This window comes from Equus caballus, chromosome 5, assembly GCF_041296265.1.
Source record: "Equus caballus isolate H_3958 breed thoroughbred chromosome 5, TB-T2T, whole genome shotgun sequence".
Taxonomy (NCBI): Eukaryota; Metazoa; Chordata; class Mammalia; order Perissodactyla; family Equidae; genus Equus; species Equus caballus.
Genome location: NC_091688.1, coordinates 35,197,064 through 35,220,438, shown reverse-complemented (window position 1 = coordinate 35,220,438; position 23,375 = coordinate 35,197,064). Strand labels below are relative to the sequence as shown.

The following is a 23,375-nucleotide window of genomic DNA, read 5'->3' as shown; positions in this document are numbered from 1 at the left end:
CCCTTTACCCCTTTGCCCTCTCCCCTCCCCCCTTCGCCTCTGGGAAACAGCAATTTATTCTCTGTGTTTATATGTTTATTTGTTGTTGTTGTTGTTTTATCTTCCATGTATGAGTGAAATCCTATGTCATTTGACTTTCTCCGTCAGACTTATTTCGCTTAGCATAATACTCTCAAGTTCCCTCCACATTGTCAAAAATGGCAAGATTCCCTCTTTTTATGGCTGAGTAGTACTCCATGGTATGTGTGTGTGTGTGTGTATCACATCGTCTTTATCCATTCACCTGTTGATGGTCACTTAGGTTGCTTGCAAGTCTCGGCTGTTATGAATAATGCTCCCATGAAAATAGGGGTGCATAAATCTTTTGGAATCAGTGAGTTTGTGTTCTTTGGATAAATACACAGAAGTGGACTACCTGGATTATATGGTAGTTCTGTTTTTCATTTTCTGAGAGATCTCCATGCTGTTTTCTATAGTGGCAGCCCCGGTTTACATTCCCACCAGTAATATATGAGGGTTCCCTTTTCTCTACATCCTCTCCAACACTTATTTTCTTTTTCGTGATAGCCATTCTGACAAGCATGAGGTGATATCTCATTATGGTTTTGATTTGCGTTTCCCTAGGAATTAGTGATGTAGAACGTCTTCTCAGGTGCCTATTGTCCACCTGAATACCTTGTTTGGAAAACTATCTAAGATCCTCCGCACATGTTTTAATTGGGTTTTTCCTGTTTGTTTTGTTGTTGTTGAGTTGTATAAGTTCTTTCTATACTTTGCATATTAGCCCCTTATCTGATTTATGATTGGCAAATATCTTCTCCCAGTTGGTAATGGTCTTTTCATTGTGTTGATGGTATCCCTTGCCATGCTTAATATCCCAAGAAATAAAAGGGGGACAGTTTTGTCTCGGTGTTTTTAGACACGCACATAAGAAAGAACGGTGAGAATTATGCTTCGATATTTTTTGGAAACAGGTCGCTATCAGCAGAAGGGCAGACAGCTATTGGGAGTGGTGGCTGAAAGGTGGTCCCCAACAGTGGTGGCCTTTGGAAGAGACCAGGCAGCCTTGGGCATCAGCACAGCCTAGGCAACTGGAAGGCAGTGGCTCCTCAGATTCCATGACACCCCCACCTTCCAATTCTGTTATTGTAACACCAGACCGTTAACTGGCGAACTGAGTCCTCTCTCCATCACTCCTGTCTGACTCTGAGTTACAGGCGGTGCCTGTGGCTCTGAGCTCTGGCATCTTGAACCTTGTTTGGCAGTTCCAGACCCTCAGCTGTTGTGGAGTGCTGATCAAGTCGTTCTCCACCGTGAGTTAAGATGTCTTGTTTGACGTAGTCCCATTTGTTTCTTCTTGCTTCTGTTTCCCTTGCCTGAGGAGACATGATAATCCAAAGGATACTGTGAAGACCAATGTCAAAGAGTGCACTGCCTATGTTTTCTTCTAATTTTCTGGTTTCAGGTCTTACATTCCAGTCCTTAATGCATTTTGAGTTAATTTTCTGTGTCGTGTAAGATAATGGTCTACTTTCATTCTTTTGCATGTGGCTGTCCAATTTCCCATTAACATTTATTGAAGAGATGTTCCTTCCCCACTGTACGTTCTAGGCTCTTTTGTCAAAGATTAGCTGTCCAGAGATGTGAGGGTTTATTTCTGTGCTCTCCATTCAGTTCCATTGATCTTTGTGTCTGTTTTCTTTCCAGTATCATGATTTTTTTTTTTTGAGGAAGTTTAGTCCTCATCTAACATCTGCCACCAATCTTCACCTTTTTGCTGTGGAAGATTGGGCTTGAGCTGACATCCATGCACATCTTCCTCTATTTTCTTTTCTGTAGGACCGGTGCCACAGCATGACTTGTTAAGCAGTGAGTAGGTCCACACCCGCTATCCGAACTGGCGAACCCTGGGCCGCTGAAGTGGCACATGTGAGCTCAAAGCACTCTGCGTGCCAACGGGCTGGCCCCATAATGTTTTGATTAATAGAGCTTGTAGTATATTTTGAAATCAGGGAGTACCATACCTCCAGCTTTGTTTCTTTTGTCTCAGGACTGCTTTGGATGCAGGTGCTTATTATAATGATTGACCTGGGGGTAGGAAACATGGAGCTGTATAACTTTTATGCAAAAGACAAAAGCAGGACAGAGCAGAACAACAAGGATACTTTCAATCAAGTCGCCAAAGCAGGGGAGAAACTGTTGGAGGACTCTAGAATGGAAGGGGACCTGGGCCATCTGACTGCATTTTAACTTCATCCATTTTATAGCATAGACATGAGGCCTTAGGGACATACGCCTCAGGCACCTGGCACTCCACCTTGACAACAGTGAGAGCCGTAATTTCAAATTCTAGCGTGCTTTGAGTAGAAGTGAAATTTACTCTTTCTGCTCATCGATGAGACCAATCTTCTCTGAGTCTCTCACTTTACAAAGTAAGTCCTGCCATTCTTCATTCAAACTTCAACAGTGAGGTTTGAACTCAGAAAATCTTATAAATATTCTAGCCACCTAACAAAACACCAGAAAGTTGGCAAGTCCATTCCAGTTCAGGACAGTTGGGCCCACTAGACCACAGACTTTGAGACATAAAGAAAAGAATGTGACATCCAACTGACACCAAAAGAGAGATTTCTTTAAAGCTCTTCATGGCTCTGACACACCAATAGCATTCCACAGTGTCGTTGGAGGATGGCGTGGCGTGGGGAGGAGATGAGCCTCAAAAGCGGTTGATGCGGTCCTCTGTCCTTTACCTTGACGTGAAAGCTCGGTGGTACATGGCCAGACCCATCGCGCCCTCAGCTCGGGTGAGTGCAGCAGCTAAACTGAAGAGAACAATGCCACAGGGGGTCTCCCAGGCCTCCTCTTCACAAGACCCGGGTGGGAAGAGGTGACAAGAAAGTGAGCAGGGCATTCAGGGCACCACTTTCCCCTGCCTGCCTGTGCCTCTCTTGTCAACCTCAGCTTCTCTGTCACTGAACCCCATCACACACATAACACTGTGGGTCATCCACCATCCCTGAACCGTGACCTTGAAATTCCACATTCTGGTAGAGGAATATAACCGCAGGTCAGTAGCATGACGACAGCTCGAAGGGATCTGTCCAGCAACAATCCATCAACACTGCTCCGCATCCCTGATCTGTTCCAAACTTGAGTGAACTGAATGACGACAAGAAATAGCATCAGGTTGACAAGTGTTTACAAAAGAAAGGGCCACTGCGTGTATTCAGGATATACTCATAAACCACTGTAATCATTTTCAGAGCTGGAAAAGAGCTCTTGTGGGACTAGAAGGCATAATATGTGGATATCCGGAACCAACAAGTAGGAAAGATAGTGTTTACGGACACTTAAAAAGTAACAACCACAAAAGCGGCCCACACATAGAGAAGGATTTTAGGAGGTAGAGATGTCACACTGACTTAAGTTTGAAGATAAGCGAACATGCTGCCCTAGTGAGGGGCAAGAAGTCGACACAACACAGGGATGCAGCAAGAGGAGTATTGTGAGTCAGGACAGAGAATAATTTTTTAACGAAGTATTCATTCACTTAGTATTACACTCTGCTTTTGTCCCTTTTAATGGATGTAGAAAAAACTGGAGAAAGCCCAGCGAATAGCAGCATGAGAGTCTAAAAGTTTGCCATCTTTCACGTATGGGAAAACCTTAAGATCGGTTTACATTTAGAGAGAAAGTGGGGTGACTTCGTGACGGTGCTTCAGAAGACAAACTTTGTTGGGACACTGGTTTCTCTTTCTGTTTTGAGATGCACACAGGAATGGGCACTGAGAACTATGCTTAGATATTTTCTGGAAAGAGACAGGTCGGTAGCGTCACCACGAGAGTAGACAGCTGCTTTGGGGTGATGCCCATCAGCAGTGGCCTTCAGCAAAGGCCGGGCAGCCTGGGGTAGCAGCAGGGCCTAGGCAACTGGAAGGCAGGGGCTCCTAAGATTCCATGACACCTCCACCTTCCAATTCTGTTATTGCAACGCCAGACCGTTAACTGGCGCGCTGGGGCCTCTCTCCATCACTCCTGTCTGACTCTGAGCTGCAGGCGGTGCCTGTGGCTCTGAGCTCTGTCATCTTGAACCTTGTTTTGGCAGTTCCGGACCCTCAGCTGTTGTGGAGTGCTGATCAAGTCGTTCTCCACCGTGAGTTAAGAAGTCTTGTTTGACGTAGTCCCATTTGTTTCTTCTTGCTTCTGTTTCCCTTGCCTGAGGAGACATGATAATCCAAAGGATACTGTGAAGACCAATGTCAAAGAGTGCACTGCCTATGTTTTCTTCTAATTTTCTGGTTTCACGTCTTACATTCCAGTCCTTAATGCATTTTGAGTTAGTTTTCTGTGTCGTGTAAGATAATGGTCTACTTTCATTCTTTTGCATGTGGCTGTCCAATTTCCCATTAACATTTATTGAAGAGACGTTCCTTTCCCCACTGTACGTTCTTGGCTCTTTTGTCAAAGATTAGCTGTCCATAGATGTGAGGGTTTATTTCTGTGCTCTCCATTCCGTTCCATTGATCTTTTTTTTTATTTTTATTTTTTATTAATGTTATGGTAGATTACAACCTTGTGAGATTTCAGTTGTACATTTTTGTTAGTCATGTTGTGGGTACACCACTTCCCCCTTTATGCCCTCCCCCCACCCCCCCTTTTCCCTGGTAACCACCGATCAGATCTCCTTATCAATATACTAACTTCCACCTATGAGTGGAGTCATATAGAGTTCATCTTTCTCTGACTGGCTTATTTCGCTTAACATAATACCCTCGAGGTCCATCCACGTTGCTGTGAATGGGCCAATTTTGTCTTTTTTCATGGCTGAGTAGTATTCCATTGTGTATATATACCACATCTTCTTTATCCAATCATCAGTTTCTGGGCATGTAGGTTGGTTCCACGTCTTGGCTATTGTAAATAATGCTGCGATGAACATAGGGGTGCAACGGACTCTTGAGATTTCTGATTTCAGGTTCTTAGTATAGATACAGTAATGGGATGGCTGGGTCATGGGGTATTTCTATTTGTAACTTTTTGAGAAATCTCCATAGTGTTTTCCACAGTGGCTGTACCAGTTTGCATTCCCACCAACAGTGTATGAGGGTTCCTTTTTCTCCACAACCTCTGCAACATTTGTCGCTCTTGGTTTTGTATGTTTTTGCCAATCTAACGGGTGTAAGGTGATATCTTAGTGTAGTTTTGATTTGCATTTCCCTGATGATTAGCGATGATGAACATCTTTTCATGTGTCTATTGGCCATATTCATATCTTCTTTTGAGAAATGTCTGTTCATGTCCTCTGCCCATTTTTTGATCGGGTTGTTTGTTTTTTTGTTGTTAAGCAGTGTGAGTTCTTTGTATATTATGGAGATTAACCCTTTGTCGGATAAGTGGCTTGTAAATATTTTTTCCCAATTAGTGAGCTGTTTTTTTATTTCAATCCTATTTTCCCTTGCCTTGAAGAAGCTCTTTAGTCTGATGAAGTCCCATTTGTTTATTCTTTCTATTGTTTCCCTCAACTGAGGAGTTATAGTGTCTGAAAAGATTCTTTTGAAACTGGTGTCAAAGAGTGTACTGCCTATATTCTCTTCCAAAAGACTTATTGTCTCAGGCCTAATCTTTAGGTCTTTGATCCATTTTGAGTTTATTTTGGTGTGTGGTGAAAAAGAATGGTCAATTTTCAATCTTTTGCATGTGGCTGTCCAGTTTTCCCAGCACCATTTGTTGAAGAGACTTTCTTTTCTCCATTGTAGGCCCTCTGCTCCTTTGTCGAAGATTAGCTGTCCATAGATGTGTGGTTTTATCTCTGGGCTTTCAATTCTGTTCCATTGATCTGTGGACCTGTTTTTGTACCAGTACCATGCTGTTTTGATCACTGTAGCTTTGTAGTATGTTTTGAAATCGGGGATTGTGATTCCGCCGGCTTTGTTTTTCTTGCTCAGGATTGCTTTAGCAATTTGCGGTCTTTTGTTGCCCCATATGAATTTTAGGATTGTTTGTTCAATTTCTGTGAAGAATGTTCTTGGGATTCTGATTGGGATAGCATTGAATGTGTAGATTGCTTTAGGTAGTATGGACATTTTAACTATGTTTATTCTTCCAATCCATGTGCATGGAATGTCTTTTCATCTCTTTATGTCATCGTCAATTTCTTTCAAGAAAGTCTTGTAGTTTTCATTGTATAGATCCTTCACTTCCTTGGTTAAGTTTATCCCAAGGTATTTTATTCTTTTCGTTGCGATTGTGAATGGGATTGAGTTCTTGAGTGTTTTTTCTGTTAGTTCATTGTTAGTGTATAGAAATGCTACTGATTTATGCACGTTAATTTTATACCCTGCTACTTTGCTGTAGTTGTTGATTATTTCTAATAGATTTTCTATGGATTCTTTGGGGTTTTCTCTATATAAGATCATGTCGTCTGCAAACAGCGAGAGTTTTACTTCTTCGTTACCTATTTGGATTCCTTTTATTTCTTTTTCCTGCCGAATTGCTCTGGCCAGCACCTCCAGTACTATGTTGAATAGGAGTGGCGAAAGTGGGCACGCTTGTCTTGTTCCTGTCCTCAGAGGGATGGCTTTCAGTTTTTGTCCATTGAGTATGATGTTGGCTGTGGGTCTGTCATATATGGCCTTTATTATGTTGAGGTACTTTCCTTCTATACCCATTTTATTGAGGGTTTTTATCATAAATGGGTGTTGGATCTTGTCGAATGCTTTCTCTGCATCTATTGAGATGATCATGTGGTTTTTGTGTTTCATTTTGTTGATGTAGTGTATCACGTTGATTGACCTGCGGATGTTGAACCATCCCTGTGTCCCTGGTATAAATCCCACTTGATCATGGTGTATAATCTTTTTGATGTATTGCTGTATTTGGTTTGCCAAAATTTTGTTGAGGATTTTTGCATCTATGTTCATCAGTGATATCGGCCTGTAGTTCTCCTTCTTTGTGTTGTCCTTGTCAGGTTTGGGGATCAGAGTGATGTTGGCTTCATAGAATGTGTTAGGGAGTACTCCATCTTTCTCAATTTTCTGGAACAGTTTGAGAAGAATAGGTATTAAGTCTTCTTTGAATGTTTGGTAGAATTCTCCAGAGAAGCCGTCTGGTCCTGGACTCTTATTTTTGGGGAGGTTTTTGATTACCGTTTCTATTTCCATACTTGTCATTGGCCTATTCAGATTCTCCATTTCTTCCTGATTCAGTTTGGGGAGATTGTAGGAGTCTAGGAATTTGTCCATTTCTTCCAGGTTGTTCAATTTGTTGGCATATAGTTTTTCATAGTATTCTCTTATGATCTCTTGTATTTCATTCGTATCTGTTGTGATTTCTCCTCTCTCATTCGTAATTTTATTTATTTGCGATTTCTCTCTTCTTTTCTTGGTGAGTCTGGCTAAGGGTTTGTCAATTTTGTTAATTCTTTCGAAGAACCAACTCTTTGTTTCATTGATCCTTTCTATTGTCTTTTTTGTTTCAATATCGTTTATTTCTGCTCTTATTTTTATTATTTCCCTCCTTCTACTGACTCTGGGCTTTGCTTGTTCTTCTTTCTCTAGTTCTGTTAGGTGTCGTTTGAGGTTGCTTACGTGAGCTTTTTCTTGTTTAGTGAGGTGAGCCTGTATTGCGATGAATTTCCCTCTTAGGACTGCTTTTGCTGCATCCCAAATGGTTTGGTATGTCGTGTTCTCATTTTGATTTGTCTCCAGATAATATTTGACTTCTTCTTTAATTTCTTCAATGATCCATTGTTTGTTGAGAAGCGTGTTGTTTAGTCTCCACATTTTTGCACCTTTCTCTGCTTTTTTCTTGTAGTTGATTTCTAGTTTCATAGCATTATAATCAGAAAAGATGCTTGATATTATTTCAACTCTCTTGTATTTATTGATGTTTGCTTTGTTTCCCAAAATATGGTCAATCCTTGAGAATGTTCCATGTGCACTTGAGAAGAATGTGTAACCTGCTGTTTTTGGATGAAGTGTTCTCTATATATCCATTAAGTCCATCTGGTCTAATTTTTCATTTACTTCTATTTCCTTGTTGATTTTCTGTCTGGATGTTCTGTCCATTGGTGTTAATGGTGTGTTGAGGTCCCCTACTATTATTGTATTGTTGTTGATGTCTTCTTTTAGTTCTATTAAGAGTTGCTTTACAAATTTTGGTGCTCCTGTGTTGGGTGCGTATATATTTATAAGTGTTATGTCTTCTTGGTGGAGAGTCCCTTTTATCATTATATACTGTCCCTCTTTGTCTTTCTTTATCTGTTTTGCTTTGAAATCTACCTTGTCTGATATTAGTATAGCGACACCTGCTTTCTTTTGTTCATTATTAGCTTGGAGTATTGTTCTCCATCCCTTCACTCTGAGTCTGTGTTTGTCTTTGGGGCTGAGGTGTGTTTCCTGGAGGCAGCATATTGTTGGATCTTGTTCTTTGCTCCATCCTGCCACTCTGTGTCTTTTGATTGGGGAGTTCAATCCATTTACATTTAGAGTGATTATTGAGATGTGGGGGCCTACCACTACCATTTTGTGTCTTGTTTTCCGGTTTTCTTCAGTTTCCTTTGTTTCTCGTCCCATGGTTTAATCTGTTCTGAAGTAGAGCTGCTACTCTCTGTTGTTGTCCTTCTACTTATCTCCTCTGCTCTTGGTTTTGTAGCCCCTTTCCTTTTTTGGATTTTTCAGGAATGAGGGTATTCCTGAGGATTTCCTGAAGAGGAGGTTTTGTGGCAATGAACTCCCTTAATTTTTGTTTATCTGGGAAAGTTTTTATTTCTCCATCGTATTTGAAGGATATTTTCGCTGGGTAGAGACTTCTCGGCTGTAGATTTTTGTCCTTCAGATTTTTGAATATATCATTCCACTCTCTTCTAGCCTGTAAAGTTTCTGCTGAGAAATCTGCTGATAGCCTGATGGGGGTTCCTTTGTAGGCTAGTTTCTTTTGCCTGGCTGTCCTTAGTATTTTCTCCTTGTCGTTGACTTTTGCTAGCTTCACTACTATATGCCGTGGAGTTGGTCTTCTTGCATTGATAAAGTTTGGAGATCTATTGGCTTCTGTCACCTGAAGATCCATCTCCCTCACCAGATTTGGGAAGTTCTCAGCCATTATTTCTTTGAATAGGTTTTCTGCCCCTTTCTCCTTCTCTTCTCCCTCTGGTATACCTATAATCCTTACGTTGCATCTCCTAATTGTGTCTGATAATTCTCGGAGAGTTTCTTCATTTCTTTTTAGTCTTACTTCTCTCTCCTCCTCTGCCTTCAGCAATTCTATATTGCCATCTTCCAAATTGCTAATTCTTTCCTCCATATTATCGGCCCTACTGTTCAGAGCATCTAGATTTTTCTTAATCTCCTCTATTGTGTTCTTCATTTCCAGTATTTCTGTTTGGTTCTTCTTTATCGTATCAAACTCTTTTGTGACATAGCTCCTGAACTCGTTGAGTTGTCGGTCAGAATTCTCTCTTAACTCATTGAGTATTTTAATGATGGCTGTTTTGAAGTCATCATCATTTAGGTTATATATCTCATTTTCTTTGGGATTGTTTTCTGTGTGTTTGTTATTTTCTTTCTGTTCTGGAGATTTAATGTATTTTTTCATATTGCTTGATGTTGTTGATTTGTGCCTCCGCATAGAGATAGAGTTTAGTTGCTCCTTTCACTTGTTTCTGCTGCTGCGGTGGGGGAGCAGCTGTTTATACTGCACCAACCAGGAACCCTATCTGCAGTTGCTAACTGGGCCTGGGCCCCTCCTCGTAGTCACAGTGTTCCTTTGGACTCCCTCCTCTGCCTTGGGGGCTGTCTCGGGGGGCTTCAGGCTGCTGGTGCCTACTGTTGCAGCCCACGTAGACGTGCTCCCTCCTTGGTGTCTGCAACGGTGTTATGGGCTTTTCCAGCGGCCAGGGGTGGGATCACTTATATTTGTCACTCCGTCGCTGTCAGCACCCACAAAATCTCACTTGTCCACTATGGGTCGCAGGAGAGCTATTGGCATCTTCTACAGTCTGTGGTTAGTTCACCTAGCTATGCTGCTTTTGTCCCAGGTTCTTCCAGCCTTGTGGCTGCCGGATGGGTGCTTTCTACTAGTGCTGTGCAGAGGCTTTCCCTGAGGCTGCTGTGAGCCTGTAGGGTTTCCCCCTAGGCTATGGAGCTGGGTCGCTGGAACTCCCCCCAGCCCCAGTCCTGTTCCCCAGGAACTCGGGGAGCCCTTTGCCCTGTCTTGGGGGATAGCCAGAGATCCTGATTTCAGTGGTAGCTGGTCAGCTGCTGCCCTGCCTGATATTCTCCTCTCCGGGACCCTCCCAGTATTGTGGATGCTGGGCGTGGCCCCTCCGCTAATAGCAGAGAGTTTTGTCTGCTGCCCGGGCAGAACTCTGGAGCTTCCCCTCCGGGCCGCGGAGCCGGCCTCTGGAGCTTCACCCAGCCCCAGTCCTCTCCAAGATCTCCAGCAATCCCTAGCCCCACGGGGCGGGCAATGGCAGCTGGAGGTCACTTCGCCCTCTGGGGTTCTCTCCGGGACTTTCCCGGAGTTGTGAATGCTGGGCATGGCCCCTCCACTAATGGCAGACAGAGAGCCCTGTCTGCTGCCCAGGCAGAACTCCAGAGCTTCCCCTCCAGGGCGCAGAGCCGGCCCCTGGAGCTTCACCCAGCCCCAGTCTGCTCGGAGATCTCCGGCACTCCCTAGCCCCACCGTGCAGGCAGTGGCAGCCGGGGGACCTCCGTACCCTCAGAGACTCTCTCTGGGACCCTCCGGGCGCCGTGAGCACCAGGCGGGATCTCCCCGCCAATGGCGGGGAAAGACTCTCCCCGCTGGCCCAGGTGTGCAACTCCAAAGTTTCCCTCTGCCTTTAGGAGTAACGGCAGGAGGTTTAGGTAGGGTTCTGGTCACCTGTTTCCACCGTCGCTCCTCTGTTGTGTGCTCGCTCCTGCCCTAGATGTGTGTTGATCTTCTGGGGGCATCCGTTGGAAGAAAGCCGCTTGCGGGTACTAGGCTGTTGGGTCGGGGTCGGAGAGTTTTCACCTATTTCCACATCCTCCCGGAGGAAAGTCCGTCCGCCTTTCGATGTATAGTCGCGTGGGTCTCTCAGACGTCCTGAGATGCTGTCTGGATATCCTTTGTTAAGCGATAAGTGTCCAAATAATTGTAGACTCGAAGGGGGAGAGACAAAGAGGACTACTCATGGCGCCATCTTGGATCGAGCTCCAGTTCTATTGATCTTTGTGTCTGTTTTCTTTCCAGTATCATGATTTTTTTTTTTTGAGGAAGTTTAGTCCTCTTCTAACATCTGCCACCAATCTTCACCTTTTTGCTGTGGAAGATTGGGCCTGAGCTGACATCCATGCACATCTTCCTCTATTTTCTTTTCTGTAGGACCGGTGCCACAGCATGACTTGTTAAGCAGTGAGTAGGTCCACACCCGCTATCCGAACTGGCGAACCCTGGGCCGCTGAAGTGGCACATGTGAGCTCAAAGCACTCTGCGTGCCAACGGGCTGGCCCCATAATGTTTTGATTAATAGAGCTTGTAGTATATTTTGAAATCAGGGAGTACCATACCTCCAGCTTTGTTTCTTTTGTCTCAGGACTGCTTTGGATGCAGGTGCTTATTATAATGATTGACCTGGGGGTAGGAAACATGGAGCTGTATAACTTTTATGCAAAAGACAAAAGCAGGACAGAGCAGAACAACAAGGATACTTTCAATCAAGTCGCCAAAGCAGGGGAGAAACTGTTGGAGGACTCTAGAATGGAAGGGGACCTGGGCCATCTGACTGCATTTTAACTTCATCCATTTTATAGCATAGACATGAGGCCTTAGGGACATACGCCTCAGGCACCCGTCACTCCACCTTGACAACAGTGAGAGCCATAATTTCAAATTCTAGCGTGCTTTGAGTAGAAGTGAAATTTACTCTTTCTGCTCATCGATGAGACCAATCTTCTCTGAGTCTCTCACTTTACAAAGTAAGTCCTGTCATTCTTCATTCAAACTTCAACAGTGAGGTTTGAACTCAGAAAATCTTATAAATATTCTAGCCACCTAACAAAACACCAGAAAGTTGGCAAGTCCATTCCAGTTCAGGACAGTTGGGCCCACTAGACCACAGACTTTGAGACATAAAGAAAAGAATGTCACATCCAACTGACACCAAAAGAGAGATTTCTTTAAAGCTTTTCATGGCTCTGACACACCAATAGCATTCCACAGTGTCGTTGGAGGATGGCGTGGCGTGGGGAGGAGATGAGCCTCAAAAGCGGTTGATGCGGTCCTCTGTCCTTTACCTTGACATGAAAGCTCGGTGGTACATGGCCAGACCCATCGCGCCCTCAGCTCGGGCAAGTGCAGCAGCTAAACTGAAGAGAACAATGCCACAGGGGGTCTCCCAGGCCTCCTCTTCAGAAGACCCGGGTGGGAAGAGATGACAAGAAAGTGAGCAGGGCATTCAGGGCACCACTTTCCCCTGCCTGCCTGTGCCTCTCTTGTCAACCTCAGCTTCTCTGTCACTGAACCCCATCACACACATAACACTGTGGGTCATCCACCATCCCTGAACCGTGACCTTGAAATTCCACATTCTGGTAGAGGAATATAACCGCAGGTCAGTAGCATGACGACAGCTCGAAGGGATCTGTCCAGCAACAATCCATCAACACTGCTCCGCATCCCTGATCTGTTCCAAACGTGAGTGAACTGAATGACGACAAGAAATAGCATCAGGTTGACAAGTGTTTGCAAAAGAAAGGGCCACTACGTGTATTCAGGATATACTCATAAACCACTGTAATCATTTTCAGAGCTGGAAAAGAGCTCGTGTGGGACTAGAAGGCATAATATGTGGATATCCGGAACCAACAAGTAGGAAAGATAGTGTTTACGGACACTTAAAAAGTAACAACCACAAAAGCGGCCCACACATAGAGAAGGATTTTAGGAGGTAGAGATGTCACACTGACTTAAGTTTGAAGATAAGCGAACATGCTGCCCTAGTGAGGGGCAAGAAGTCGACACAACACAGGGATGCAGCAAGAGGAGTATTGTGAGTCAGGACAGAGAATAATTTTTTAACGAAGTATTCATTCACTTAGTATTACACTCTGCTTTTGTCCCTTTTAATGGATGTAGAAAAAACTGGAGAAAGCCCAGCGAATAGCAGCATGAGAGTCTACAAGTTTGCCATCTTTCACGTATGGGAAAACCTTAAGATCGGTTTACATTTAGAGAGAAAGTGGGGTGACTTCGTGACGGTGCTTCAGAAGACAAACTTTGTTGGGACACTGGTTTCTCTTTCTGTTTTGAGATGCACACAGGAATGGGCACTGAGAACTATGCTTAGATATTTTCTGGAAAGAGACAGGTCGGTAGCGTCACCACGAGAGTAGACAGCTGCTTTGGGGTGATGCCCATCAGCAGTGGCCTTCAGCAAAGGCCGGGCAGCCTGGGGTAGCAGCAGGGCCTAGGCAACTGGAAGGCAGGGGCTCCTAAGATTCCATGACACCTCCACCTTCCAATTCTGTTATTGCAACGCCAGACCATTAACCGGCGTGCTGGGGCCTCTCTCCATCACTCCTGTCTGACTCTGAGCTGCAGGCGGTGCCTGTGGCTCTGAGCTCTGTCATCTTGAACCTTGTTTTGGCAGTTCCGGACCCTCAGCTGTTGTGGAGTGTTGATCTAGTTGTCCCCAACGGTAAGTTAAGGATTCCTGTGTAAACACCCCTCTGGCCTGGTGAAACCGTTTTGTCTTTGCTTGTTTTTCACTCATTATATGTTTGGGTTTCTCTGCCCAGTCTCTGGCTCTACCTCTTCTGCCAACATCACCATGGCCGTGTGTCCTCACGCTTTGTCTGATCCGAGGGCAGAGGTGACCCTCCAGGAGTCCAACCAGGAATTGCGTTCACAGCTGGCACAAAGCAAGCAGGACTTCCAAGCCCTCATGGAGGAATTCCTTGTATCCGAAGCTGCTGCCTACTCCCTGGCCACCGAGCTGCAGAAGCACAGTAAGTCTCCCAGGGCTGTGCTCCCCAGATGTGTGAGTGATCCCTGTCTGCCCTCTAGGACACTAAAATTTCTCCAGACTTTATCCTCTGGTCCCTTTGTCAAAATAACTTTCATTCTGACCACAATCCAGGAAAGTCAGAGGTAGGTATTTTGCCCTCATTTTGCTGGGGATGGAGAAACTGATGCACAAAGAGTTTAGCCACTTTTTCAGATTTGCAGTGTGGTATACGGCGGCTTTAGAATTCGAGTCCCAGACATCGATTGCTGGTGCAGCCACACAATTGCGTCTTCCTCTCAGGAAAGGGCTGCACTGTTTCTCTCAGCATCCTCTCTGTCCTTTACCACATCCTGCATCACTCTGGGCCTAAATGTCTGGGACGAGTGAACTCCCTCAGTTCAAGCTTCTCTGAGGTCCCATGGGCAAAGCACTGTGCTACTTACAGTGGGAAAACAGATGATAGTAGCTGCTTTATAGGAGCTTAAAGATGAATATGCTCCTCACCGAAACTGTGCTATCCAGGAGTGACACCATCAAGACAGGGAATGCCCTGGTGAGAGGGAAGCCCTCTCTTCCAGGGCACGGGCTCTTCTTCCTGAGTCTGAGGAAGACGTTTGACACCCTGTGGTAAGGTTGGGGCTGTTTCTATGGAAACCAGAGAATCTGTCCCACCACCTGTGTCTCCCACTCAGCTGGTGAACCCTCAGGGATGCAGGGCAACCAACAGGTCCAGGTGACCTTGAGAGTCTGGGCTATGAGACCTGTGGCCAAATTGAGGCCACAAAGTGAGGTAGGTGGGGGAGACCACTAGCCCCAGGAAAACTCAAGCCAGTGTGTGAGGCAGGCCCTTCCCTGCCCCAGTCAGCCTCAAAACTGGAAGCTCGATTGCCTGCTCAGTGAGACTGGGCTGTAGTGACGACAAGAACCGTGACAACCAGGGCATGTGCACAGCAGAGTGTTTAGAAGGATCTTGACAACTCGGAGCCTGAATTGGGGTCGTTTCCTACAATTGCTTTTCAATAAGCCATTGAGGGGGGAGTAACTAAAATGACTGACACAGAGAAAATCAAAGCCTGCCATTTAAAAAGTGAAGAGATGAGCTTTCAGGAAAGGACAAACGAAGTTTTATTTACATCCTGCCTTAGAATCACAGCGTAACTGTAGGAAACACATTTTGAAGCTGATGAAGAAGAAAGATATCACTTAAGACCTGGGTGTCAATGTAACACGGTGCAGTGGTGAAGAGCATGGACTCTGGGCCAGTCTTTCTGGGCTCCAATCCAAGCTGTGTGTCTTTCTGTGCCTCAGTTTCCTCCTCTGTTAATACGGTGCTGTCATGGTACCTACTTGTTTGAGTTGTTGCAATGCATCACATGGATGATTTCTGTAAGTCCCTGTCACAGGGTCAACACTATTTGTTAGTTCTTCCTTCTATTGCTTTTAATTTAACACAAACTTTCTTAGTATCTGTGCACGTTTCCTTCAGAAATTTATGGGCAAATGCATAATATTTTACAGGGTTGAATCCATATAAACGTCTTTATCTTGGATGTACTTGACCTTGAAATTCTGAGCTCAAGGGAACCAACAGTCAGTAGAGTCCACCGGGCCTTCCCAAGCACACAGGCAATCACTACTGCACGCGCCTGCTTGGTGTTTCACTTAAGAGGCTGTGAGGCTTGGTAACGTGACTAAGGCCCACGACTCAGGGTCAGTCTCAGGGGATGGGAATTCTGCCTTTGTCAAATAGAAGTTAACGTATCTAATTACTTTCTGTGCCTTGGAGCTTCTCTTTCCTCAGCTCTAAAATGGGGAGTAACCCAATGCTGTGTAGTAGTTTGGAGGCCGAGGAATAAGATGCGGAAATCCCAGTGTGGAGCCTGGTACTGGGCATGGACCCTGCTTCCTCCCTTGAAGGCAGTGACCACAGCAGCATGGCCAGCTTTCCACTGAGGCAGGGCTCTCTGTCCTTTTTCAGAGTGTGGAGAGTGCAAAGAGATCATTGAATCCGTGCTTAGGGACAAGCTGCCTTTTGAGGAGGGGAAGCTGGCAGAGAAGTCAACGCTAGCCAAGAAGCTCAGGTAAGGAGGGCTGTGTGGGGGTAGGCTGGTGGGTAGCTGTGGGAAAAGCTGAAGTGGGGCAGGGAGCAACTTTGGGCCAAGAGAAGGCAGAAATGTACACGGCAGGCGCTTGTGTTCCAATGTTTATAAAGCAACTAGGGAAAAGTAATTGGAAAATTATGGACTCCAGTTATTCAGAGGCTCACTTACTCTTTTTTTTCAAAACTATAAATTTTTGAACTGAAACTCACCAAACACGAATTTGCACAAATTGAGGTGAACGATTCGGTGGCATTTAGTACGTTGACAGTGTTGTGCCATCACCCGCTCATTTCCCTTTAATCACAATCACCGCCTGTCTCACGAGGGCTTGTTGTGTTTTCTTTCTAAAGAATTCTGTCTCCTTGACCCTGTCGTTCTCGTGTTCTTTCCAGCTAACCCAGCTGTGCTCGTGCACATTTCTGTGTCTGGCTTTGTGTCCATTCACTGCAGAATGCACCATGTGTATTTCAACATAGAAGCGGGCATGGCTGAAGGGGTTAACTGAAGAGACACGTTTTTAAAACAGGTTTAGGAAGACACCTGGTTTTGTTGACAGCAGAAACAATGAGTAGGATGTCCAGGAATCTGACGGGAGCTCTCTCTGATACAGAGGAAACCTGTGATTTACCTTCCTCTTTCTCTTTGCCACAGGCAAGTCACCACACATCGGCCAGAATTCTCTGAGGACTCCTTGGGGGCAGTTCTCACAGAAATCTTGAAAATCTTTAGAATCTGTCACTCATCCCTTTGGACTCTCAAGTCTTCTCTTCTGTCCCACCTTAGGGAATCCAATCTCCTAATTCAAGAGCAGGAGCAGCAACTGGCCTATCTGCGGCACAAGTTACAGGAAGGGCGAGAAGTGTGGGCCCTGCTGAGTCAGCACCTCAATGACCTGCTGACACACAACGGCTCTGACGACCACCAAGGGCAGGCCTTCCGCCAGCAACTGGCTGAGGGATATAGGCTGGCCACGCACCTTGCCCACATACTCGGCCCAGGTAAGGTGGCCACAGGCCCTCACTGCACTGAAATTCTCCAAGGTGCCTGGCTCACAAGACCCTCCACACCTCCCCTTGTAATGTTTTGACAAGCTGTCCCAGTTTGCGTGTTGCACTTGGGACCGTGGTAGGACCAGGACTGGCTAGGTGGGCGCAGAGAGCAGATATGCCCAGGGTGGAGGTCATAGTGGTGCAAGTGTCGGCTTCCTTCCTGATGGACTGTGACCTTTAGGGTACGAGGCCGTACCTACCTACTGTCAGAGGACACAAAGGAGGACGTGACAGGAGGCAGCTTGTTTGAGTGAAAAGAGCCTTGGACTAAGGGTGGCCATTCCCAGGCTCCAGCCTGAGAGCTGACGGTACTAACACTGGGTGAGAGATTGATTTTTACTTCATCCGTATCAATCTCCTCAGCAGTAAAATGGATCCAATAATCTGTTCACGGTAGCTGTAGTCATCAAACGCAGGAATGTCTATGAATGCACTTCAGAACAAAGCAAGCCCCTCGCTCTGTGGGGTTGGGCAAGGTACTGGATGTGGTAGAACTTGGTGGTGGAGAGTTTAGACTGGAGACCTTTCCGTAGAGAGAATTTCCCTCCACAACACACAGAAGCCAACTTGGAGGGCCCTTAAAGTCCCCAGATGAGGGATGTGGGCTTGGGTTCTTTCTTGTCTCCTTAGAGAAAGGACGAGGTTCTCTGTGAGAGCTGGGAAGGGATATAGGGCCTGTGCCTTTGGCAGGACTTGTGGCAGAATGGAGCACGCAGTTACAGAATTCAAGATGGAAGCTGGACAAGTATCCAGTGATATGAGGAACAAAAGACAGCTTAAACTTTTGCCCAATTTCAGGCAGAGTCTGCAATGATGGTGATCAAGTGGATCACAGACACACCGCCTGATGAATCAGAAATCCATGCTGGGGCAATGCTTACAAGACAATGCACTAGGACGTCAAGACCATACGGACTCCTGCATAGATATTTATGTCTCTATGGCTGTTGAAGTCACTGCGTTTATAGAGGTTAAAGTGGGAAAGTGCTAACTGGACATTTCTGAATTTATTTGCAGGGAATAACGAAGACAAGGAAGACGAAAAGACACAAGGCACACTCACTCACAGGTGACAATGAATAATCTGGTGCCGGTAATGGGCAGGGAAAATGTGGAGACAGTATCAGAAAGAAGAGTAAGTGAGGGGAACAAAGTCACAAATGCCAGAGGCAAGAGAAGGAAACGTGGAGGTTGTAATGATTTAATTCACTCAACCAACAAGGAAAAGGCTCTGTTAACTTCAATGTCACTCATCTCTATGGACCTGTAAGTCTGACACAAGAGAACGCAACACCCTTAGGAAATCATGCACATAGAGAAAAGGTCTATTTTCTCCTGCAACAAAAATCAGGGTGAGACGCATATCTAACTGCTACACATTAATGATGGTCTCTGGAAGGAAGTAAACTAGCAGTGCAAAAACTAAAGGGATGATTAACCGCATTAAACAACAAAAATGCAGTGAGATGAGAAAAATGTACCTGTTCTGTAAACAGTCAGAGAAGGAAGCATAGAATGCAGACCATCATGGAGATTATACAATGAAACAAGAAGGGACTTCATTTGAAGGGGAAATGTGACGATCTCAGATATAGGGACATCAGGAAGTGCTCGCTATCCCCGTTTCCCCATGTAGACAACCGCCAAGTGTCCCTTTCCCAGAGTGCTCTGTGTTTCTCACCGTGGTCCTCGGATGGGCCAATTCCGTGATCTCTCTCCAGTGTGGTCACGTGCGGTCAGATGCCGGAGGTGTGCTCATCTGTCGGCGGATGGCGTGCGCTCTCCCGTTCTCTCTTTCTTCTGTCACCCAGCGGGGGACGCATGTCTGCCTCTGCCCGGTTGCCGTTCCCACGGTGGCGGCTATTTCCCGGCCAAGACGGTCCTTCGTGACCCAAGTCCGCATCATGCCCCAGTAGGGAGAGAGGCAGACCTTGCAGCTTCCAGATTTCTGGGAGTCGACAGTGGTGCCAGAGCCAGGCAGGGTTCACTTGGCAGCTGTCTGTGCATTTCCACCAACTGGATGCAAGAGTGTTGACGCCGCCTTTAGGGTCCTCTGAGTGTGTGGGTGTGTGATGACTCTTGTGGAGTGGAGGCGCTCGTCCTCCTTGCTCAAGAGCTCATTTTCTGCTCAGTGCTCTGAGCAAGCTCTGCTCGCTCTCTCCTCCTCTGTCTCTGTCTGTGTGTCTGTCTCTCTCCCTCTCTCTCTCTGTGTCTCTCTGTCTTTGTCTCTGTCTCTGTCTCTGTGTCTGTGTCTGTCTGTCTGTCTCTCGTCGGCTCACGCTGGATCGCTCGCTCTCTCGCGCTCTCTGTCTCTCTCCCTGCGCGCCCCACCCCCCCCGGCCCTCTCTGTCTCTGTCTCTGTCTCTGTCTTTTTCCAGCTCTCTCTCCTGTTCCCACTTCAACTGCGGCCTGGCCCCAGCCAGAGGAGGATTGTGTGATCTCCCTGGCTGAGCCCTTAACACTGCTCTTCTGTGAGCAGACCCTTCCACCTTCCAGCGAAAGCAGCTCTAGGAATGTGTGTTTCCCAAAGCCGCTTGTCTCCACTTGAGCCCTCCCTCCGCCCACAGGCTCGGCAGGGATGTGCCGCCCACGGTCGAGCCTCCGCTCCCGAGAGCGTGCCTGGAGGAATACTCCTGGACCTGCGCCACGGACGTCGGCCAGTCCGAGTCCTGCTGGACTCAGTCGAGCAGTGCCGTCTTCTGCTTCCAGGGCCTGGCCGTCTCCTCCCTGGCAGACACCCCCAGTGAGTATTGCCGCTGTGCAGGGGATAAGGCTCCAGCTGGACTCCCTGGGCGGTCGGTGTCCTTGGCATGCCAGCCCTCGGGCTGTGCAGACAGACACATTGAAGGGAATCAGGCTGGAGGACAGAGTTGGAAGCACAGACGGGAGACGCTTGAGGGAGCTGCGCTCCCTTCCTTCTTGCCAGGATGCGCCCAGGTGCCCCTGGCCCCAGTGACACATCACGGGACCCAAAGCCGGCAGGACAAACTCAGCTCCCCTGTGCCGCACGTAGCGCCAGGGCAGGTGTCTGTCAAACATCCCCGCTGGCGTGAAATGTCTCCTCGCACCTTCAGTGCTCTAACTTTCACGCCTGAGGCGTGTCCCTCCAGATTCTAGGCCCACCCCGTGCGCCTGGCCTCCTTGTGGACATCTGCCTCCGAGACGCCTCCCGGGCTTCACTCTTGTGGGCCCCACTCTCCGTCTCCGTCACGTTGGCCTCTCTTCCGAAGCAGTCCTCGGAAGAACGCCCCTAGCCACCTGTCCCGTTTCCCGTGCTCCCGTGTTTCCCGCGTGCGAGCCTAGGCCTTGGCCTTCTCCCAGCCCACAGGGTGGCCAGTGTTTCTGCGGAGCAGGGGGCGACGATGCCTCTGGATGCCAGGGTTTGTAGAGTGCAGCCGGCCTTCTCCCCTCAGGCGATGAGTTCGACTCGAGCCTCCACAACTAGCGTCCCCGCGCAGAGAAGGCTGAGTAGCGCGGCACTTGTGCGAGCAGGCACTTAGGCTGGTGCCCCAGAAGGTGTGAGCCCCACGCCTCTTTGGCTGTTTTCCCAGACTCGGGAGAGCATCCTGGGCTGAGGGCCTCCCCGATCGGGGAGACGCGGCCCGCTGGCTCGGCAAAGCCAGGCCGGCCCTTTCACGAGACACCGCCTGAGGTCTCCTGGCAGATTGCTCTTCCCGTCTGCCGTTGTCACACTGAGGATGTGGAGGTCCCTGGGCTGGGACTGGACACTGGATTCCCAAGGGTCGAGTGGGGATCTGCTTAGTGTGACTGGCCCCGTGCGAATTTCTTTCCAGGCCAACACACCGATCCGGAGGACGACGGGGGCGTCCAAGACGGCCTGTGTTGCAGGTAACTCGGAAGAATCCCGGGACTCCATTGGAAGGGGCCATCTGGGCATCTCCGATCGAGGGAGTTCAGCGAGCGCTGACTATCCCCGTTTCCCCCACGCACGCAACCGCCAAGTGTCCCTTTCCCAGAGTGCTCTGTGTTTCTCACCGTGGTCCTCGGATGGGCCAATTCCGTGATCTCTCTCCAGTGTGGTCACGTGCGGTCAGATGCCGGAGGTGTGCTCATCTGTCGGCGGATGGCGTGCGCTCTCCCGTTCTCTCTTTCTTCTGTCACCCAGCGGGGGACGCATGTCTGCCTCTGCCCGGTTGCCGTTCCCACGGTGGCGGCTATTTCCCGGCCAAGACGGTCCTTCGTGACCCAAGTCCGCATCATGCCCCAGTAGGGAGAGAGGCAGACCTTGCAGCTTCCAGATTTCTGGGAGTCGACAGTGGTGCCAGAGCCAGGCAGGGTTCACTTGGCAGCTGTCTGTGCATTTCCACCAACTGGATGCAAGAGTGTTGACGCCGCCTTTAGGGTCCTCTGAGTGTGTGGGTGTGTGATGACTCTTGTGGAGTGGAGGCGCTCGTCCTCCTTGCTCAAGAGCTCATTTTCTGCTCGGTGCTCTGAGCAAGCTCTGCTCGCTCTCTCCTCCTCTGTCTCTGTCTGTGTGTCTGTCTCTCTCCCTCTCTCTCTCTGTGTCTCTCTCTGTCTGTCTCTCTGTCTCTGTCTCTGTCTCTGTCTCTGTGTCTGTGTCTGTCTGTCTGTCTCTCGTCGGCTCACGCTGGATCGCTCGCTCTCTCGCGCTCTCTGTCTCTCTCCCTGCGCGCCCCACCCCCCCCGGCCCTCTCTGTCTCTGTCTCTGTCTTTTTCCAGCTCTCTCTCCTGTTCCCACTTCAACTGCGGCCTGGCCCCAGCCAGAGGAGGATTGTGTGATCTCCCTGGCTGAGCCCTTAACACTGCTCTTCTGTGAGCAGACCCTTCCACCTTCCAGCGAAAGCAGCTCTAGGAATGTGTGTTTCCCAAAGCCGCTTGTCTCCACTTGAGCCCTCCCTCCGCCCACAGGCTCGGCAGGGATGTGCCGCCCACGGTCGAGCCTCCGCTCCCGAGAGCGTGCCTGGAGGAATACTCCTGGACCTGCGCCACGGACGTCGGCCAGTCCGAGTCCTGCTGGACTCAGTCGAGCAGTGCCGTCTTCTGCTTCCAGGGCCTGGCCGTCTCCTCCCTGGCAGACACCCCCAGTGAGTATTGCCGCTGTGCAGGGGATAAGGCTCCAGCTGGACTCCCTGGGCGGTCGGTGTCCTTGGCATGCCAGCCCTCGGGCTGTGCAGACAGACACATTGAAGGGAATCAGGCTGGAGGACAGAGTTGGAAGCACAGACGGGAGACGCTTGAGGGAGCTGCGCTCCCTTCCTTCTTGCCAGGATGCGCCCAGGTGCCCCTGGCCCCAGTGACACATCACGGGACCCAAAGCCGGCAGGACAAACTCAGCTCCCCTGTGCCGCACGTAGCGCCAGGGCAGGTGTCTGTCAAACATCCCCGCTGGCGTGAAATGTCTCCTCGCACCTTCAGTGCTCTAACTTTCACGCCTGAGGCGTGTCCCTCCAGATTCTAGGCCCACCCCGTGCGCCTGGCCTCCTTGTGGACATCTGCCTCCGAGACGCCTCCCGGGCTTCACTCTTGTGGGCCCCACTCTCCGTCTCCGTCACGTTGGCCTCTCTTCCGAAGCAGTCCTCGGAAGAACGCCCCTAGCCACCTGTCCCGTTTCCCGTGCTCCCGTGTTTCCCGCGTGCGAGCCTAGGCCTTGGCCTTCTCCCAGCCCACAGGGTGGCCAGTGTTTCTGCGGAGCAGGGGGCGACGATGCCTCTGGATGCCAGGGTTTGTAGAGTGCAGCCGGCCTTCTCCCCTCAGGCGATGAGTTCGACTCGAGCCTCCACAACTAGCGTCCCCGCGCAGAGAAGGCTGAGTAGCGCGGCACTTGTGCGAGCAGGCACTTAGGCTGGTGCCCCAGAAGGTGTGAGCCCCACGCCTCTTTGGCTGTTTTCCCAGACTCGGGAGAGCATCCTGGGCTGAGGGCCTCCCCGATCGGGGAGACGCGGCCCGCTGGCTCGGCAAAGCCAGGCCGGCCCTTTCACGAGACACCGCCTGAGGTCTCCTGGCAGATTGCTCTTCCCGTCTGCCGTTGTCACACTGAGGATGTGGAGGTCCCTGGGCTGGGACTGGACACTGGATTCCCAAGGGTCGAGTGGGGATCTGCTTAGTGTGACTGGCCCCGTGCGAATTTCTTTCCAGGCCAACACACCGATCCGGAGGACGACGGGGGCGTCCAAGACGGCCTGTGTTGCAGGTAACTCGGAAGAATCCCGGGACTCCATTGGAAGGGGCCATCTGGGCATCTCCGATCGAGGGAGTTCA

At 48.5% G+C, this 23,375-nt stretch overlaps 1 protein-coding gene across 1 annotated transcript in view; it reads left to right on the top strand.

Moving 5' to 3' along the window:
• Positions 1-23,375, top strand: part of LOC111771950 (NBPF family member NBPF14-like) — a 126,910-nt gene that overhangs the window by 50,866 nt on the left and 52,669 nt on the right. The window contains exons 11-19 of the mRNA XM_070267966.1: positions 13,628-13,675; positions 13,776-13,985; positions 15,963-16,065; positions 16,870-17,084; positions 18,153-18,204; positions 19,703-19,878; positions 20,930-20,984; positions 22,026-22,201; positions 23,253-23,307. Coding sequence (XP_070124067.1) covers positions 13,808-13,985; positions 15,963-16,065; positions 16,870-17,084; positions 18,153-18,204; positions 19,703-19,878; positions 20,930-20,984; positions 22,026-22,201; positions 23,253-23,307 — 1,010 coding nt within the window. The 5' untranslated portion in view covers positions 13,628-13,675; positions 13,776-13,807. The remainder of the gene's footprint in view (positions 1-13,627; positions 13,676-13,775; positions 13,986-15,962; positions 16,066-16,869; positions 17,085-18,152; positions 18,205-19,702; positions 19,879-20,929; positions 20,985-22,025; positions 22,202-23,252; positions 23,308-23,375) is intronic.